The 21,023-nt window shown below is 46.9% G+C and overlaps 1 protein-coding gene across 2 annotated transcripts in view; it reads right to left on the bottom strand.

Moving 5' to 3' along the window:
• Positions 1–384: 384 nt before the first annotated feature.
• nlgn3a (neuroligin 3a) overlaps positions 385–21,023 on the bottom strand; it is a 189,173-nt gene continuing 168,534 nt past the window's right edge. For both annotated transcript variants that reach the window (XM_080774451.1, XM_080774450.1), the window contains 5 exons: positions 20,340–20,515; positions 19,933–20,106; positions 19,175–19,614; positions 2,438–2,728; positions 385–2,114 (listed from right to left, as the gene is read on the bottom strand). In XM_080774451.1, the coding sequence (XP_080630577.1) occupies positions 1,508–2,114; positions 2,438–2,728; positions 19,175–19,614; positions 19,933–20,106; positions 20,340–20,515 (1,688 nt within the window). In that variant the 3' untranslated portion in view covers positions 385–1,507. The remainder of the gene's footprint in view (positions 2,115–2,437; positions 2,729–19,174; positions 19,615–19,932; positions 20,107–20,339; positions 20,516–21,023) is intronic.

A 21,023-nucleotide genomic window follows, 5' to 3' on the forward strand; every position in this document is an offset into this window, starting at 1 on the left:
TTAGCTATTTTTTTTTCATCTCTTACACGTAAAATAATCAATTTATTTTTATAATCTTTTAAGCAAAAAAATAATAATTAGACATATATATATATAACTTTTTCTTAAAATAACAAAAGTGCTATTTCGCAAAGACAGACACCCAGAGACGCAGCAGATACACTGGTGGTGGTGAAACTAAATTAACGACATGAGTAGATAAACCCCGCCCGCCCCAACTGGCCACATTATACACCCAGCGAACAAACCAAAAACAAAACGGGTGCACGGACACACACACACTCGCACACACACACACGCACACACACACCCACATACACTCGCACACACACACACACACACACACACACACACATAGGCACGCGCGCAGACAACCACACTGCTTCTTCTGTCTCACGTTCAGACAATCTGTCTCGTCCTTTATCTGGAGTCTCGTATGCCACGTGGGTGCGCCGGAAACCATTTTCACATGCACACAAACACACAGGTGCTCTAAGCAGCATGTGGTACGTGCACACTTTGTGGAGATAATATCAGATAGCTTTTAACAGATAAATTGACTGTAAAAGATGCACTTCTTTTTTTTTTCCTTTAACAAAAACAATCACAGTAACATTGTTTTAATCTCGGCCTTCTGACCTCGTGGCAAGAGTCGTCGGTCTCAAAGAAAATCATTTATATACGAGCAAAAAAAAAGAAAAAAGATGACACCATTTGTGTGGCTATGCAGCGCAAAAAATAGGGTTGCCCAAAATGGGCTTAAAATCTCCACGTCTGCACGTCAAGGTTCCCAACCAGGATTTAGTCTCTCATCTTTGAGTCTAAGTCGGCGTATAACACACTCCACTCGGAATAGTCTCAGAGAATACAAATCGTGATAGGAAAACTAAACAAAACAAGCTTCTGTAAGGCATAGAACCGTAAAACAAAAACCCTCCCCCGAAAAAAGCAATTAAAAACATTGCGCGAGAGTATTCACGTATAGAGGCCATTGTTATTGGTATGTCTCCCGCAGGAGGAGTGACGGAATGGGAAATAAAAAGCACTTTTCTTTGTTTTCGGTATGAATTCAAGAACAAGAAAAAAACCTCCAAACGTGTAGATATATTCTCCTCAGTCTGCTTAAAAAGGCTTTTAAAATGATTATTTAGAAAAGAAAACAACAGACAAACACTGCAGAAAGGTCCACCTCTCCATTGGTTGGGACGAGGGGGGGGGGGGGGCAAGCAGTTTTATTTTGGCAGCTCTGCACAACTTGACATCCACGGAGAGTGTTTCAGTGACTCTCCTCGTAGTAAAAGTCTATTTATATCTCTTCGCGTTTAATCCGACTCCTCCTGCTCTCCCCATCGCCGAACCCCCCCTCACCCTTTCCGTGGTATTTATAAAACACAATTCTCTCTGCTCTCTTTTTTTTCGTCCTCCGTCCAACACCGACGCGGCTAGCCCGCCACCTCCGCCTCTCGCGCACTAGGCTGGGCTAACCTCCGGGCCTCCTCCCTTAAAGCTATACGCGAGTGGTGGAGTGCGAGTGCGGCAGGCCGGTGGAGTTGAAGCCGGCCGTGAAGGTGTTGTACGGGTGCAGGTTGGGCATGCCCACCAGCGAGTTGGGGATCATGGTGATGGTGTTGGGCGTCATCAGCGGGATGTCGTCCGGCGAGCGCCGCAGCGTGAGCGTGTAGTCGGGCAGCGAGGCCAGCCGCAGGGCGCCCTCGTTCGAGTTGCCCGCAACCTCGCACTCGTGGTGCGTCTGGTTCATCTGCAGCGACATGATCTCCTCCTCGGGCGTGGTGGCGCCGTGGTGGCCGATGTCGTTGGAGGTGGCCTGGCCGCGCTGTGGGCTGGCCACCCCGTGGTGGTGGTGGTTGGAGTCCTGGCGCCCCCGCTTGTCCTTGCGGTAGTAGAGCGCGGCGAACGCCAGCACGTTGAGGAAGAGCAGCGAGGCGCCCACGGCGATGGTGACGCTCAGCTCCGTGGAGTAGTCGCGCGGGTTCTCCACCACCAGGGGGCCCGACTCCTCGTCGTCCTCCCACGACTCCTTGTCGTCGCTGTTGTAGGCCGGCGACATGGGCGGACGCTTGGTGTTGAGCGGCCACGACGTCTTTCCACTGGGGCTGTCACGGGCACAAGATGCAAGTTAGGGATGGGACATTTGGAACATTACAATACCACCATATCTTTTCAAGCAGTATCACGACACACAATATTTTCACGATGTTTTGTCATGTGGTTTTCATGGTTAATTTTCAAGTTACTTAACAGTACAACCACCTACAGTACAAGGTAACACAAATGAAAAGAAAATGGAGTAAGAGACCATTTAGACCAAAATACCTATTTTTGGCAAATAAAAATTAAAGTATAGATTAGAACTGCAAATCATAGAATGTGCAATAGAAATTATATCGCGTAATAATTTGCGACATCGGGGCCCTACTTTCCACTGGGCCTCTTAGTGGACAGCGTGTTCTGCGTGCTCTCCGGCGGCGGCACTTTGGTGGTGGTGGACGTGTAGTGGAACATGTCGTGCAGGTTGTACAGGTGGGGCACCAGGTGCTTCCAGAAGGCCACCTTGGTGGCGCGGTAGTGGTCGCGCACGCGCGGCTTCAGGCCGATGTGCAGGTAGAGCTGGTCCTGCGGGTTGTACTTGGACCACGCCACCTCCTCGAAGCGGTTCGCCTTGGTGTGGATGAACTTGGTGTCCTGCGGCACTGGCTTGTTGGGGTCCCTGGGGGGGGGAGAGAGGGAGAGAGAGTCAGCTTTATTGTCAAATCACAGTTTTACCACAAATCGTACAAGTAAAGAGGTTCCCCTCACGTCGGATATCGAAGCCTTTGCTTCAAAACGTAAAACCACATGTATTTTGTTTAGAGAGAGAGAGAGAGAGAGAGAGAGAACAAGAGATGTGGGGGAGAGAGATTGCGAGGCAGTGTCAGCCGGAGACATTGAGAGATCCCCTAACATGCTGCGGAAGATATGAATCAATTAAACAATGGTACACGGCATCGGATATAGTTTGAGTAACACTGTGAAAGGTCAGCTCGGTTACGACTGTCGGATGTATTGATCTGGTCTGGCACAAAGCCCGGCCCACGGTGCACTCCTCCAACCAGACAAAAGCAAACACTCCCTGAATACAAGGGGGATGGCTATTAATAATAGATCCAGGTGTCTGTGGTTGAGGACTGTATTACTACAGACCTTTCTATTATCTGTCTTGAAGTGATACAGTGCATGGCAGACCAAATGGTGTCTGCTCATTCATTTGTTCCGGCCCAAATCACTTCTATCGCCATAATCTGCCATGTTTGAAGCGTGGCTTTCCCTTTTAGTCTTTGTCGCCTGTCGGCATAGCATGCCTGTCTGTCTCCCAACATCCGATTTATGTTTTATCAACGAACCTACAAGTTTTTAGTTCCTTAGGATACTGTCAGTGGTGGAAAGTAACTATGTACCTTTACTCAAGTACTGTATTTAAGTACAATTTTGAGATATTTTTACTTGAGCATTTCCCATACTTTTACTTCTACTCCACTACACCTCGGATCCAAATATTGTACTTTTACTACTCTTACAATTATTTTAAAACTCGAGTTACTAGTTAGTTTGGAGATTTTAATTATTATTACAAAACATATTTGAAAATAGCCGATCTATAAAGCTCACGATGCGTCGCAATGCGACACATTGTGAGATTTTAGATCTGCTAAGATTTTATAGCCTATAAAATGGTGAAATGGGACATTCTGCACAATGAGTACTTTCGACTTTTGGTACTTATTTTGAAACCAATACTTCTGTACTTTTACTCGGTAAATATTTAATTCCGGAGTTTTACTTACATAGTTGTTCTATATATTGCAGCATTGATACCTTTACTTAAGTAAAACATGTTTTTCCACTTTCTTCCACCACTGAAGGTAGGTATCGCGTCTTTCGGTCTGACGCAGCCCCCCTCCATTCAAAGAACCAGGATGGGGCTTTATTTTTATTTTTATGTAAACACATATGAATAAGTCAGCAGGCTCCAGGGCTCACGTCAGGAGGCATCTAGTTGTTGATAATGTGACGCCAGTGGGGCCCCCCTCTGCTAATTGCTTGGGGAAGGCAACGCTGTGTGCATTAGCTTCCAGTGTACTGATGGAAAGTGGACCATATTAATCAAGATGCCAAGAGGGAGCTGCAGATCAGCTGTGCGTGGGTGTATCTGTGTCTGTATCTGCCTACACACATGCCTGTGTCTGTGCATGTGTATACAAGACGTGGGGGATCAATGTCGACAGGGGAATAAATCCCAACAGTGAATTCTCTGTAAAAAAAAGAAATAAAAAGTGAATACTCTTTTTTTTTAATCTCTTAAAAAATATTATTGGGAGAGATCACACAATTGGATTGACTGCTTTTGTACACCTATATTATTTATATATATCTTTGGCATTTTAATGTAATTGTAATTTAGATTTAGATGCGTCAGTTGTTTGTACATGTATAGGCCTATTGTATGTTGTTTTTATGCTGTGATGTTTTATGTGGACCCCAGGAAGACTAGTGACCGCTGCAGCGGAAGCTAATGTGTGCACCCTGTGCAACGCACAGACAGGGATGGGGAGGAATAGGGAGACGGTGTTCACCGTGTACAACGCACAGACAGGGATGGGGAGGAATAGGGAGACTGTGTGCACCCTGTGCAACGCACAGACAGGGATGGGGAGGAATAGGGAGACTGTGTGCACCCTGTGCAACGCACAGACAGGGATGGGGAGGAATAGGGAGATGGTGTGCACCCTGTGCAACGCACAGACAGGGATGGGGAGGAATAGGGAGATGGTGTGCACCCTGTGCAACGCACAGACAGGGATGGGGAGGAATAGGGAGATGGTGTTCACCGTGTACAACGCACAGACAGGGATGGGGAGGAATAGGGAGATGGTGTGCACCCTGTGCAACGCATAGGGAGGAATAGGGAGACGGAACGGGATAGGAGTGCGTGCCAAGATGCAGTACCAGCTTTGATCTAGAGAGGACAGTGTTTGACTTTTCACTTCTCAGCATCCATCATGGCCATGCAGCCATTCCACTGAAGCTATTGATGTATTGCGTGAATTCATTAACATAATATGCTCTTACAGTCACACCCTGCCATGTGACCAGGTTGCTATACTGTCAGGCATGGATGCTCGTGAAGGAGAGGTGTGTGTGTGTGGGTGCGTGCGTGTGTGCACACTGACACTAGGGCCACAGAGACACTTGCCCGTTTGGCACGTACAGGTCAAGTTCTACTTGCCCAAAGGTCTGAAAAGTAAATCAAATTAATTCTTAATCCAATCGATAACTGCCAAGTGGCGACAGTCATTCTGGAAATCTGAATTGAGCATTATTTGTTCATGAATAACCAATGATATTTAACGAAGACTGTTGCTTCCTCTTTCAAACACGCTTAATTGCCCTTCGGCCAACCAGAACGCAAACTCCACTTTCCCGAACCTTTTTATTTACTTGCCACGGGCAATCAGGCAACTGTTGGTGTGTGTGTGTGTGTGTGTGTGTGTGTGTTATTGCTTCAAATGTAATGGAAAAAATATACTTCTCTTGTGCTGAAGAATGCAAAACGATTGTGCTGTGGCCTCGAAAACACAATAGTCGATGTCAATGGACTGTTTTGTTGTGTAAGGGCCAGGAATCTGTGAGACATTTTCTGTAAATGTCACCAAATATCCCTGTGAGGGTCTGAGAGCGAAGTCAGAGGCGAACAAAGTTCAAATTTACTTTGGGATTTGGGGATGTGGCAGCTCCATTTTTTTGGCGCTGGCTGCAACGCTCCGAACACCGCCAAGTGAATTAAAAGCTCACGCTACAAGAATTCACCCTCCATCCACCCTCCTGCTTGCTTTTTTTTTTGCTGCTGTCAATTTTTCTTTTTCAGGTCAGTGCTTCTGGGAGACGTGAGAGGGAGGAAGAGAAAGAGGCTGATATTGAGAAGGTGGGAGGCAGAGAGAGAGAGAGAGAGAGAGAGAGAGAGAGAGGGTGGCATGGGGGGGGGGGGGGGGGCAGAAGGAGAGGGATATGGGATAGAGAGAGAGGGGAAGGGGGGATTGGGGAGAGAGAGAGAGATGGGATGGAATGGGAGAGCAAATTGAGACGGCTGAATCCGAGTCCCTGGGCACGGGCCATGTCAGTGGAGCGGCCCGTAAATAACCTCCTTTATTAGGCCTGTAATGATCCCCGATGAATATTGACAGCCGGGGCTATGATGACTTTGTAGCTGCATATCAGTAATTAAGTTTCAAAGGAGCGTGCGGCGGAGGTAAGGTCATATTGATCTCCCCGCGCGACGCAACAACATGCCACAGTGTAGCAGCACGTCAATGTAGCAGCAGAGACCTGCGCACGCACGCACGCACGCACGCACGCACGCATGCATGCAAGGCCGTCTGGAACAGAGGCGCTTCGTGAATTCACAGGATTCTCTCTCTCGCTCTGTCTCTGTCTCTCTCTGTCTCTCTCTCTCTCTCTCTCTCTCTCTCTCTCTAGTGGTGGAAACTGGAAAGTAACTATAAGTACATTTACTACTTTTTTGGTATTTGTACTTTACTTGAGTACTTTTAGTACATTTTGAATTCCGGACTTTTACTTGTACAGTATGTACAGTATATCTACATTACAGTATTGATACTTTTACTCAAGTAAAAAATGTGAGTACTTTTTCCACCTCTGCTCTCTCTCCCTCTCTCCCTAGACATGGAGACACACGCGCGTGCGCACACACACACACACACACACACACGCGAACGGATGACAACCAATCACATTGGTGGGTCAGAGCAATTTCAGTTAATGGGAATTCCTGGCGCCTCCATAACACCGTAAATGCTTTCTTCTCATGGGGATCAATCTGTAAAATTGTGATGGCAAAAATATGTACAAAGTATCTGCGGTAGATCTCACGGAACAAATCAGAGCCTATTGGGAGCAGCGGGGGTTTCAACACGCCGCGTGGCGGTGGCTGGCTGGCTGCTTCAGTGTGCAGGAGAAGATGAATAATTTAGGGAACACAAAGAAATCAATGTGGCATCTTTAGTTAATTTGATTTGCCGCATTAGAGAACAACTGGCTGCCTTATCTAATTACACACACATATGCTCGGGTAATTGTTGCAATGTCAATAGCAAACGGGGTACGTCCCTCTGAACAACTTTAGGCTTCTGAAGGTAAAACCTTCAAGTCATCAACCATAAGCTTTTGAGGTAGAGATCTGAGCTCGGTCTTTGTTGTTGGACAGGTTGCGTGCTGCTGAGGGTTATATTGGCCAGTGGTTCCCAAAGCTGGGTCTGGGGACCCCCAGGTGTCCTTGACGGAGTTCCAGGGGGTCCCCAGGTAAATGCTAGTTTGGAACCGATGGCATCAAGGCCCACCAAAATACATTTTAGTCGACTAAAATATTGTGATATTTAGTCGACTAAAACTATAGACTAAAGGTGGTTTGGACACTGCACGTGTTTTTCGGAAAACTGACGGAAAAACGCAGCTAAAAATCCGAAAACGCGTCCAGTGTGGTGACTAAAATGTGACTAAATCTAAATGAAAACGATTCAAACTAAAATCTAAATTTGCTGTCAAAATCAACACTGTATAGGCTACCCTGCAACGTTTGAATTCAACTTTAACCCTCTAGCACCCAGAGTTGCTTTTTAGCAACAAATTTAATTGAATTAATTACTAAATTATTATTTTTTTTTTCTGTTCTTTTTTCACCTAAACGTCATCAGTGATGTTCATTGCAATGCCATTTCAATGCCATTGGTCATGATATTTGCATATAAACACCCCCCACAGAGGCTGAAATTCACACAAATAAAAAATGTCTGGACTCTGTGCGATTTTGAACATTTTTTAACCTAAGACTTTTGACCTTTACCCTAATTAAAAGTAGGTAAAATAATTGTAATATATGTTTTTTTGTGATCATTAGAATGTCTAGAACATGTTTTATCCATTATTGTGAAAGATATCCCCCAAATGTAAATTATTAATTTATTATATAATTATTATAAAATTTTCATCAAACTTTTTTTTTTTTTTTTTTTTAACATCTTTTTTTGTGTCAGTCCTAGTAGTACAAAGTAGTAGTAAGGTTGAAATCTATTTTTTGCAAGTAGAAATTAATGCGGGTGTTAGAGGGTTAAAGCAATATGCGTAACACGTGAGGGTTGAGAGAACGCTGTGATTTAAAAAAATATGCAACGTTATAATGCTTACATTTATGCTCCGTCATATGGTGGTGGTGTACGTGTGCCGGAAATAGCAGAACTACAAGACTACAACAATGTGTTGAGCTTGTAGACAGTCTATTTTTCGGCACCTGACGCTGTCGTGTGACGAAGCATAAATCCGGCTTATACCGCTTTAGTCTCAACGCAAAACTTTGGTCTGAACATGCTTGCATTTATTCTCCGTCGTATGGTGGTGTTGTGTGCCCGAAATGGCAGATCTACAAGACTACAAGTTACAATGCGGTGAGCTTGTAGATCGTCTATTTCTCGGCACCTGGCGCCGTTGTGTGATGAAGCATAAATCCGGCTTAAACCGGTTTAGTCTCATCGCAAATCTTTGGTCTGAACTAGGCTTGCTTACTGTACAACGTTGTGGGATCCGCCTTAGTGCAGTGTAGAGTGCTGAACTTCTTATTTTTCCTGCAGCATTTGGCTCAATGGTGGCCTTATTTACACAGCGCCATAATATCCTGCTGACAACAATCTGTGTAAATGCCACACGCCAGCTATGAAATGCGACAACATTATAAGCCATTCTGCTAAGCTGGGGGGAAGCCCTAAGACTTGTGTATCACCAGACATGCAGGAAGGAGACTGGCGAAATGTTTGGACAGTGGCACTCTTTGATCTTTTCATTGCGTTTGGAAGTGAAGTGACACACACAATGTCTGTGATGTCAGCTGAGTCACAGCTGAATATATCCTAATATAGAAGGCACTGAAATACAGAAAAGCCAATGTAATGAATATTGCACATCGATAGGTCGCAGAGTTTAAAGTCTACTTTAGAATATTAATCATTCCAAAATACCTGAGGTAGGTGTGTGCGTTTGTGTGCAGGGGAACGACTGCTAAAAGGGTAAGCAGTTCCTCACCTGTCCATCCGTTTTATTTGCCCCGAGACGACCTCAATTCAAAGCCGACATCTGCACTTAAAAGAAAAAACCCCGACGCTCACTTTGGTCGTTTCACACATCCGAAGCGTCACAGGTTAAATCATCACACAGCTTGCCGCTGTTCAAACACCCACCGAGCGCGCTGTGTGCTTTGGGCTCGGTGTAGCATATGCGCCACCACGTCATAATGCCATGTTTGTGGCCCTGTTGGGCTCTCTCTGTGCTCCCCCCTCACTGCATTAGCTGATAGCCTGCCTCCTGTCAGGCTGCCCCACTTAATCCGGATGGTTGTAGTATAGGCAAGTAGGGGAACCGTGGCCTGCCTCCCAGGCTGAGGGGGGGATTATTACACCCATAAAAACAGGCGTTTTAATGGCCTTTCTGATTTCCTCTGATGTGTTCATATGGCCGGGGCCACTTGGGCACGCCATGGTGCTATAAAACCGCTCCTTCATCTCACCAGAGCCACCCTGCACCCCCCCCCCCCCCCACCCTGTGTGACCCGCAGAGCCCACGCTGACCTTGACCGGCCGGGGTTAGCGCGTTGTGTTTGTATCTGTGATTGACTGTGTTTTTTTCTGGTGTGTGTGTGTGTGTGTGTGTGTGTTGTGTGCCTGTAAGATGACCTCTGGGACTAGTCTACTAGTCTACTGTCCATCTGAAACCCTTGTACCAATGATAAACACCTTTTCTATAACGTCTGTCACCGTCTCTCTGTGCTAGCGGAATGACACAGCTCAAACATTCCCCTGTGAGACCTGAACTGATTATACTATTCCTGGCTCACTGCAAGCTGCGGCTGATGTAAAAGATATAGATATACCGGTAGATACGGGAGAAAGAATGAATATAAATTTCTTTCTTTTTTCTTTCCATGTACCTCCCTTCCCCTTTTCATCCTGGTGTAATTTGAAGCGCTTGAGTGATCATAGAGCGAGCCATCACCACATCTGAAAAGACACGTTTAGGTGCCCCGAGGCGGGCGACAAGAATCTATTTTCACTCCACTCCAGGTCGGTGAATATATCCGAGCAGTGTAAAGCTCTGTATATACAACAATGAAGGAACATTAATGTGGTGGCACCGATGTTCACTTAGTTAAGCCTTTAAAATATGCAAATTTGGAACCTGTTTTTTAACTTTCTTTTGTTGCTGCGGTTGTTCATGTGTAACAAATTCATCCCCTGCAGTTGTTTATCTACTTACCAGGTAACACAACTTAAGGCGCACACCTATTTGTAATTTCCGTTATGACAGAAGGGTAAAGTGCATTGGATTTTCACACATCTCTATTTAGAGTCGCCAATTCATTTTACCATACCTCACATGCCATAGACCATATGCACGCGGCAGCCATCTTGACATTAAGTTAATGGCAGGGTGGCAACTAGCTGCAATTTGCAATTGACAGCCCATACATCCAAACAGAAAAGTCCAATCTGATTGTATTAAACGAAGTCAAACTCACCAACAGCAGCTGTACAAAAAGCTTGAATTATCCTCTTTCTATCTGCAAAGTGTGTTTCATAAAAATCCACCGTAAACATGTTATGAGCTACTTTCTGTCAGCACTTCCAAACTCTGACCAGTTGTGTTCATGTAGACTTCACCAAGCACCAAACCTCTAGGTCCCACGGTGGTGGACAGGTACTCCATCGCTACCCAAAGTGCCTCATTCTTTATTCATAATTAATATCCCTCGCTACCAAGTCGAATTCTGTTTGCCGCGGGCCGCAGGGAGACTATTTTGTCATCTCTCTCTATTTTGGCAGATCACTGGGCCTGAGCTCTTTCATCCATTTGTATGAACAGTGCTGCATGGCATCGTGCGGCCGCTCTGCCATCGGTTGAACAGGCTGAGCTGTGTTTTGTATGGACATCATTGGATCAGATGAGTGGCAGACACTCACAGAGCTGCACACATGCACGCCACACTCAAACGCCATCTGTCTGTCCCCCCCACCCGCCACTCATGCCCTTCTTATTGCATTCATGGCCACAGCAGGGATACCGATCAATGACATACAGCTTCCTAACAAGCCATATGACCTCCGTACGCTGCTCTAATGCTAATCAGGTTATAGAGGGTATGCGCATGCATGAAGTCAATAGCAAATCGAGTGGCAAATCGAGTGGCAAAGTGAGAGGCAAAGAGAGTTTAACATTGTTTAACGTTGTCTAATGCAATCAGATAGGACCTTTCTGTTGGATGTACGGGCTGTCAAGGCCAGAAAGTATTTTCTTTTGTTCTGTTTGCCTGCATGGTGATCATGCCTGATGAAGGACATTTAGACCGAAACGTTGTCATCAAGTGAAGTGTGGGACCCTTTTCTTCTCATGATTGGCATTAAGGCCGCCGGCTCCTATACGCACCTGTCCTAGTAGGAGTGCACAAGGCCTTTTCTCTACCCACCTGTCCTAGTAGGAGTGCACAAGGCTTTTTCTCTACCCACCTGTCCTAGTAGGAGTGCACAAGGCTTTTTCTCTACCCACCTGTCCTAGTAGGAGTGCACAAGGCTTTTTCTCTACCCACCTGTCCTAGTAGGAGTGCACAAGGCCTTTTCTCTACCCACCTGTCCTAGTAGGAGTGCACAAGGCCTTTTCTCTACCCACCTGTCCTAGTAGGAGTGCACAAGGCCTTTGCTCTACCCACCTGTCCTAGTAGGAGTGCACAAGGCCTTTTCTCTACCCACCTGTCCTAGTAGGAGTGCACAAGGCCTTTGCTCTACCCACCTGTCCTAGTAGGTGTGGACAAGGCTTTTTCTCTACACACCTGTCCTAGTTCACGATTTGGCCCAATCCATCCTAGAATGCACTACAGTATGTTCCTATACCCGGAAGGACGTGTGAAATCAAATCGCCTCATGCGCTTTTGAGCAACTTAATGCAAGTGGATGGGAGGAGAAATCCGGTGCCGTCTCTATTAATATATACTCTAAGCTGTGGATAGGGGGAGGGCTGTCTTACTGAGACAACATGTAGTCCAGGAAGTAAGTTAGCTCAGTGTCCATGACATCATAGGCACTGGGCTCACTGCTAAAATCTAAAATATCTAAAAACACATATTACACACATAAAGACCAATACTTTTACTTCTACTCCACTACATCTAGGATCCAAATGTTGTACTTTTACTACACTCCGTTCATTTTAAAACATTAGTTACTAGTGACTTTGTATTTTGATTATTATTAAAAAACATACATTAACCACTTCATGTACATATACATTTTGGCCATTTGAAAATAGCCGATCTACAAGCTCACAATCCGTCGCTTAAGTGCATTTTGATACCAATACTTTACTTGTAACATAGTATTTCTACACTGCAGTATTGATACTTTTGGCCAGGCCAGGCCAGGTCATGCCACCGGTCGAAAACCGGCTCTGTGGAGTCGGCCTTAATGAGGAGGACGGGTGAGGGGAGCCAGCTGCGGTGGGGGTTGTTGGGTGGGAGGTGAGAAAGCATCCAGAGAAATGTTGATGATGGAGGTAGGGGGAGAGGGAGGGAGTGGGGCAGAGTGGGATGAGTGATGTAATTAGTGGAAAGCAGGGGTGAAGAGGTCGCGGCGGTGTGTGCACGGGGGTCAAACAGAGTGCCGGGGGAGTAATGGTTGATGAATACGCGTCGTTAACCCTGCAAGGGGTGGGCCGTTCGATTTAACACGCTCAACGAAAAACAAAAGAAACGGGAATCAACTCGCCGCATTGTAAATCAAAGCATTGTGGCGGTATCGTGTGTGCACCGTCGAGACACAAGTGCTCTCTGTCTGCATTTGTTTAGTTATAGCCAACCGCTGTCCCTGTGCACACCGCGCGATCAATACTGCATGTTTTAGACCATGTAAGAAATGTAAACCAGGCTGTTTTCATGCAGAATAACAGACGAGTGATAGCAAGAGAGAGTGGGCTTGAGAGAGAGAAATCCAATACATGACAGCGCTCTGCTGTTTAACTAACTGGCAGGGCTCTCTCACAGTCACACACACACACACACACACACACACACACACACACACACACACACACGCACACGCACACGCACACGCACACGCACACGCACACGCACACGCACACACACACACACACACACACGCACGCACACACACGATAGGGGGCCTTCTAACATGCAAAACACACAGGAAGTGTGGAAACTGTTGATGCACCAGCACTAATGATCTATTTTGATTGATCTTGTACAGCCTTTCATCATGCTGTCTTTTCTGAGGTGACGCCAGTGCTCAGTGTGTGTAGTTGTGTTGTTGTCTGGACTTGTCAGGTTCTGACTGTCTGTATGTACTGTGTGTATACGTACATATGTTTGTATAGTGAAGTGCAGATATACTGTGTGTGTGTGTGTGCAGCATGTGGTCCTGTAACTGTGCTAGTGGACAGTGGAGGCTAGTAAAACAAGCCAGGTGGGAGGAAAATAATAACTCTCAGAGGCAAGAAACACTTCTGACCAGGACAACCACAGCCTCACAATGCAATGTGTACATGCATGCATGCACAATTGCGCACGCATGCACACACCCACACGCACACACACACACACACACACACACACACACACACACACACACACACACACACACACACACACACACACACACACACACACACACACACACACACACACACACACACACACACACACACACACATCTGCACTGTAAGAAGATTTGAGTGTGTGCATGTTTTTATATGTCTGCAGGATTCTACAATGCATTGTCAATACAAGCAGTCAGATACTGAGCCTGCACACATTTTATTTAGAATTATATAATACATGCAGTATTAAAATGATCTATAATTACATTTAGGCTTTGTTTATGTCACGTTGCTGCATCGATGCAGAATTGTGCACGGCCCGAAAACGCAACGCATTTCTGAATCGATTATTTTTTATGTTCATATAGTACCACTACCGGAGAGAGCACTGTTGACATGCAGCCGTCAAGTGTGTCTCAACATGGTGTCACGCACATTTCAACAGCCTATTTACAGACGAGGAGGGCAGGAGGCGCAATCTGGGTCAAGTCATTATGAACATCTGGGGGGCTGATGGAGATACAGGCAGGGTGGCTGGCTGGCTGGCTGGCTGGCTTGGACGGGCCACTCAAGCACGGGGGAGGGAGGGGGTTAATTCAGCTGGGTCTTAATTATAATGAGGTCTACCAGAGGCAAATGGGACGGGCAGTGGCATCCGAGGCTCCCCTGTGTGCTCTGAATGGAGAGGATGAACTTAAAAACAAAGCCTATATGAGGAGAGATACCTGCATATTTCCAAATAGTCTAGCCCGGTGGAACCAGGTGGCTTTTACATATTTTTGCACTGGCCTGCACCGGGCCATTATTTTGCAAATTCCAATTGGGCTGAAGAAATTGCAAATTATCCACAGGGGTTATTTGGAAGGGATGTTTAATTCGCAAAAGGCGGCACCAGGCGGCTATTGGAAGGAGGCTGCTATTTGGAAATATACAGTAGCCTACCTTTTTAGGGTTTGAATTGTACCTACTTCCTTGTCCCTGTGGGCTTGGTGTCCTTGCCCCTGTGGGCTTGGTGATAGAACCCTTTACTTGCCCCTGTGGGCTTGGTGCTAGAAACCTTTACTTGCCCCTGTGGGCTTGGTGTCCTTGCCCCTGTGGGCTTGGTGATAGAACCCTTTACTTGCCCCTGTGGGCTTGGTGCTAGAAACCTTTACTTGCCCCTGTGGGCTTGGTGCTAGAAACCTTTACTTGCCCCTGTGGGCTTGGTGCTAGAAACCTTTACTTGCCCCTGTGGGCTTGGTGCTAGAAACCTTTACTTGCCCCTGTGGGCTTGGTGCTAGAAACCTTTACTTGCCCCTGTGGGCTTGGTGCTAGAAACCTTTACTTGCCCCTGTGGGCTTGGTGCTAGAAACCTTTACTTGCCCCTGTGGGCTTGGTGCTAGAAACCTTTACTTGCCCCTGTGGGCTTGGTGCTAGAAACCTTTACTTGCCCCTGTGGGCTTGGTGCTAGAAACCTTTACTTGCCCCTGTGGGCTTGGTGCTAGAAACCTTTACTTGCCCCTGTGGGCTTGGTGCTAGAAACCTTTACTTGCCCCTGTGGGCTTGGTGTCCTTGCCCCTGTGGGCTTGGTGCTAGAAACCTTTACTTGGGCCTGAACAAAACGACCCTCTGAGCACCACTCTGGGTTTTCTATTATCCTGGCATCTAAATCCCAGGCTCTTTAGCAGCTCAGTGGCTCATGCTTCTGGCCTGAGCCTAATCCTGCCGTTTGGAGAGACGCCAAGGCAACACGCCGCAGGGCGGACATCTAGGACCAGTTTACCATCCCACAGATTCTAATTGCAATCAGCTGGGGTGGATATCCCAGCTTCCCCCCCCCCCCCCCCGAAATACTCTGCAGAGTCAAAAACTGCAGTTTTGTTGTCATGAATTGTCCTGCCAGGCTGGGGTGAAAGCCAGGTTAGTTCAGAGGAACAGATAGCCCAGTAGCTGTCCGCAGCACTGCAGGGAATCCGAGCGGTGCGGTTAAGGGTAAAATGTGGGCAGGCTGTCACAATCCATCAGAATGAAGCGCACTGACAAACGTGACGTCCAAGGTTACGGGGGGATTCGGCGCATTAACGCGCTGCGTCATTACCTCCGCCGGGCACCTCAAAATCACACCGCATTTCTCCTCTTTTTTTATTTTGTACGTAGAAAACCTCTAGCGTAGCATTTCTAAAAAAGAAACTCGATGGAGTTCCTCCATCTGCATAAGACAGGATAGCCAGGTGGGCGGGAGGGACAGCTATTTAGACCGCAGGGTCACGGAGGTGGCGTCTGCGCTGTCCTGGAGGAGCGGATATCAGTCTATCTGTTCTCGTCTGACATTAGCGGTTCAAGACCCTGTAGCCCCGGAGGTCAGCCTATAGCGGCCAGACAGCTGAATGTAAACGATAGCTGATCGGCAGTGGTGGTGGGAGTACATTTAATTTAATTTCCAATATTTCTTACTTCTACTACATCTCAGATCCACTACATTTATGTGAAACCTTTGGTTACTAGTTACTTTGTAGATTTAGCTTATTATTACAAAACATAGACTAACCACATTAGCGGTTCAAGACCCCTGAAGACCCTGAGGTCAGCCTAGCGGCCAGACAACTGAATGTAAACGATAGCTGATCGGACAGCAAATGATATAGAGACGGATAGGAAACAGAGATGTAAGATAACTGCGTGATCAATATTTCTCTGGTAACGGGGATTGTCACATTACATTTCAGCTGTTAGCAGTGATTACTAGTAGTCCTCATACAAATGGAGCTGCGTTGTGCGAGGTGGGGGTGGGAATTGAACGGTGTGGGCATAGCGGAAGTCACCGGGGGCAGAAGTGATCGACTCGGCCAGGGCAGAGGGGGATCGATGCGGCCGTGTGCAGGAGTGTGATATGCCTCGCTGATAAGCCCCTGTGTCTTTTGGGCTTCGGTATAATGGAGCGTAGAAGGTGTTTCCAGCCAAACACGTGCGTCGTGCGGTCACACACACAAGTGCATGTGCACATACACAAGTCGACATGTCACAGGCGGTCACACACGTACCCGGCCCTAAACAGTCGGCCGAGTGCACGGCGCCGGCCTGTGCACGTTGCATAGGGGGACATTTAATTGTCCTCAGATTCGATTGGTCTCAGGTTTTCAGGCTGCAGTCCCAGGAAGGCTATAAGCGTAAAAACACAGCTGGAAAGAAATGTGTGCTGAACAATGCTTTCTGTCTGTTTCCATTCACTCTTTTTCCCTCCAGTATTTGCACAGAGCACAGGAGTTCTCTCAGTAGAGCCAAGATAATATTTATTTTACTCGTATTTCTGTCGATTAACAGTGGCTGTTGAAGCGTGATGGTGTTGCAGCTATTATGCCCATAAAACAAAGACTTGCCTGATGGAAAAATGTGATTATTGACTTGATAAACATTCATAAACAGAGAAAAGACTGTGTCTTTGACACTCCAGGTCTTTATGCATTCTTCTTTATTCAATAACACCTGCCTGGCCTTAATTCGGCTCGAGATCAGAGAATTTCCATCCGATGATCTCGAAGAGAGACCGAAAAACACATTATGGAACTGGAACGCGCATAGCGAAGGATAGAGAGAGAGAGAGAGAGAGAGAGAGAGAGAGAGAGCCCTTGTTGCCATGCAGTACGATGATGAAATCATGATGACTGTGATAATGAATGTGCAGATGATGGTTCAGCCTGTCAGACAGAAGAGGGACTCTCACATTTAGTGCTTCCATCTTGTGTTGCTCCATCCAGCTCTACAGTATATGCTCTCGCAGTAATGAACCGTGTGTGCGTGTGCGTGTGTGTGTGTTTACATGTGTGCCAGGAGCAGATGCTGTAGTTCTACAGGCCTTGTAGCAAAGGCACATGAATTGCTCGAACGAAGAAAGAAAGCCCTGCCATCATCCCCTAGATAAAAAGCAACCACCGACGATTCTGCAGTGGTGTGTTTTTCGAGTGCACTTGAAGTACTCGCAAACCCTTTTGATGTGCGTCAAAGAATTCCATCTGATCCTTGATGACTTACAAAAGATACATTAGTTGTTGGATTTCTGAAATAACCAGCACATAATACATGCATTCTTTTCACACACGTTTTATTTACCTCTCTCAATGCTGGGGAGGGTCAAAACGTGCCCATTGCTTGTCCGTGAGAGATAAATAAATGATAAAAGATCTGGAGTGTGCTGCATGACCTTGTGCCTTTGCAGATACTTTCTCTCTGCACGTCGTGTCTCCTTGAGTTTTATTGAGTTTCTCCCGGAGGACGTGACGCATGCATGCAGAGGAACACGAACCTATTTGAGTTGCTAGTGCAGTGACAGAAACCTCCCTGCCAGCTTCCTACAGTAAATGGCCATAAATTTGATGTCCTTTGGAGCTCCCGGGCCAAGCCAGAGGCACCGCCGACAATTCAAATCCCTAGTCTACTACGCAGTGGTGGGCAGGAACTTTACTACACCGGCTACACCTGGACACATTCTTTCCCCTATTCTTAAAGCTTTTACTCTATGATCAGCGCCTCAGCGATATTCCTAGTACTTCATTTCCATTGGATAAAAAAATCACACCCGTGACCCGTGTGATTGGTGTACTGTACTGTACTGTACTGTACTGTACTGTACTGTACTGTACTGTACTGTACTGTACTGTACTGTACTGTACTGTACTGTACTGTACTGTACTGTACTGTACTGTACTGTACTGGACTGTACTGGACTGTACTGTACTGTACTGTACTGGACTGTACTGGACTGTAACTGTACCGTTTTATTGTTAGTTATAGTTATAGTGCTCAGTGTGAATGGCCCTTTTAGGCTTCTCAAGTCCCTTTAGGTCATCCAGCGGTATTGCAGCTGTTCGTACCCCAAACAGACAGACAGACATTGAGACATAGAGACACATGGAGACATTAGAGACGTATTGCAGCTGTTCGTACCCCAAACAGACAGACAGACATTGAGACATAGAGACACATGGAGACATTAGAGACATTAGAGCTGTTCGTACCCCAAACAGACAGACAGACATTGAGACATAGAGACACATGGAGACATTAGAGACATTAGAGCTGTTCGTACCCCAAACAGACAGACAGACATTGAGACATAGAGACACATGGAGACATTAGAGACATTAGAGCTGTTAATTCGTACCCCAAACAGACAGACAGACATTGAGACATAGAGACACATGGAGACATTAGAGACGTATTGCAGCTGTTCGTACCCCAAACAGACAGACAGACATTGAGACATAGAGACACATGGAGACATTAGAGACATTAGAGCTGTTCGTACCCCAAACAGACAGACAGACATTGAGACATAGAGACACATGGAGACATTAGAGACATTAGAGCTGTTCGTACCCCAAACAGACAGACAGACATTGAGACATAGAGACACATGGAGACATTAGAGACACACGCGGCCACTCATCGTTAGGCACCGATCCAAAACGTTCACGCCACTCACCCGGTCTTGGCGAAGTTGGTCCAGTAGGTCATGACGACGGCGCTGAGCATGACGTCGTTCTTGGAGAAGTTGCAGGGGAACAGGTCGGTGGGGCCGATCATGGGGATGCCGAACACGTACGGGACCTCGTCGCCGTGCGCCGCGTCGGACCAGGCGGGCTTCATCAGGCTCTGGCAGTGGTGGTAGAAGGCGTAGAAGTACGTGGGCGAGCCGTAGCGCGCGTGCAGGTCGGCCGTCACCACCGAGGGCTCCACCCACTGGTGGTCGGTGAACAGCGCCACCAGGGTCTTGCGCCGCGTCTCCGGGTTGTCGCGGTCGGCCCAGTCCGTGTACATGAACTTGATGGTCTCGCGCAGTGTGTCCTTGCCCTCCGGGTAGCCGTACAGGCTGTCCACGAAGTCGGACACGGAGAAGTCGAAGTCGTTGCCCGAGACGCCGTCCTACAATTTATAAATGTACAATTCAGGCATTTGGCAGACGCTCTTAATCCAGAGCCAAATACAGTAATCAAGAACAGAACATGGTAAATTGGTAATGCGTCAAATACATAAAAATAGTCATCAAGAAAGAATCATACGTAAGCTAACAGTGGAAAATCTATATAATTAAACTATGCGTATGCACTGACTATAGAAAGCTATGTCTATACATAAAATGCTATCTAAGTCACATAAAGTTGAGCCTTTGCAAACGGCTGTACGGTCGTCAAGGCTAGGGCAAGTGCTACGGGCTAAGATGTCTGAAGAGGGTTTTCAGACCTCGGAGTCCACCACGTTCTCCACGAAGCGCAGGCCCTCGCCCTGGTTGACACCGAGCATGATGTCATAGTTGAGGAACTCGCCCTGCTCCATCAGGATCTCGGGGTCGTCGGGGATGACGTCGCCGTCGATCACGGGCCCGAACGCCACGTGGTAGCGCGCTGGCTGGATGTCCTGGCGGCGGAACGTGTTAGATTTACACTGCGGTTCCTCACACAGCTGGGTCGTGGTGCAGGGAAATTTGGTTTATTATTTCAAAACATAAAAAAAAAAAAGCTAAACCTTTCATGAATTAAACAAAAACTTTTTTTTCCAGTATCTTCATGAAGAAATGAAAGAAAAATCTAAGAAATTCCATACATTAGAAGAAAAGTATCTACCAGCTCTCAAGATAGGCCATTCTATACCTGCTCCACCAGCTCGCGGGAGCTCTTCTTGCGCAGGCAGTCCACCATGTCCATCGTGTCCAGCACGTTGCAGCCCACCTTCTCGGCCAGCAGGCGCGTGTACTTGACGGGCTGGTAGTTGACGGCCCAGCTGGACAGCGCCGAGCCACTCTGGATGATGGCTCTGTGGAACAGGCCTGGGACAGAGAGAGCAGGTGTATCTTATTAATATCAACGTGTATCGAGATAAGACAACACTGGGGCATCAGTGGCAGCTGCGTGGCGGCGTTTAGGGATGACATTATTCTGAACAGCTCTATTAGATACTATACACAACAATGACCGTTTCTCATTACGCCGGGACACTCCATTGTCATCGTAATCAAAGGGGGGGGGGGGGGGGGGGGACCCGTCGGCTACAACAAAGGACATGAGAGAGGGAGCCCTTGTTGTTGCCAGGCAGTTCAATGAGGAAATAATCAGGACTGATCATGAATGTGCACTGTGCAGATGGTTCGGTCTATCCGATAGAGAGCAGAGAGCATGTTTTGGGCTCACATCTTGTGTTGCTCCATCCAGCTCTGTACCCTTTTCTCAGTGTGTGTGTGTGTGTGTGTGTGTGTGTGTGTGTGTGTGTGTGTGTGTGTGTGTGTGTGTGTGTGTGTGTGTGCGTGTGCGCGTGTGTGCGCCAGGAACAGATGCTCT

The sequence above is a fragment of the Protomyctophum bolini genome (assembly GCF_963924005.1).
Source record: "Protomyctophum bolini genome assembly, chromosome: 10".
In the NCBI taxonomy this organism is placed as follows: Eukaryota; Metazoa; Chordata; class Actinopteri; order Myctophiformes; family Myctophidae; genus Protomyctophum; species Protomyctophum bolini.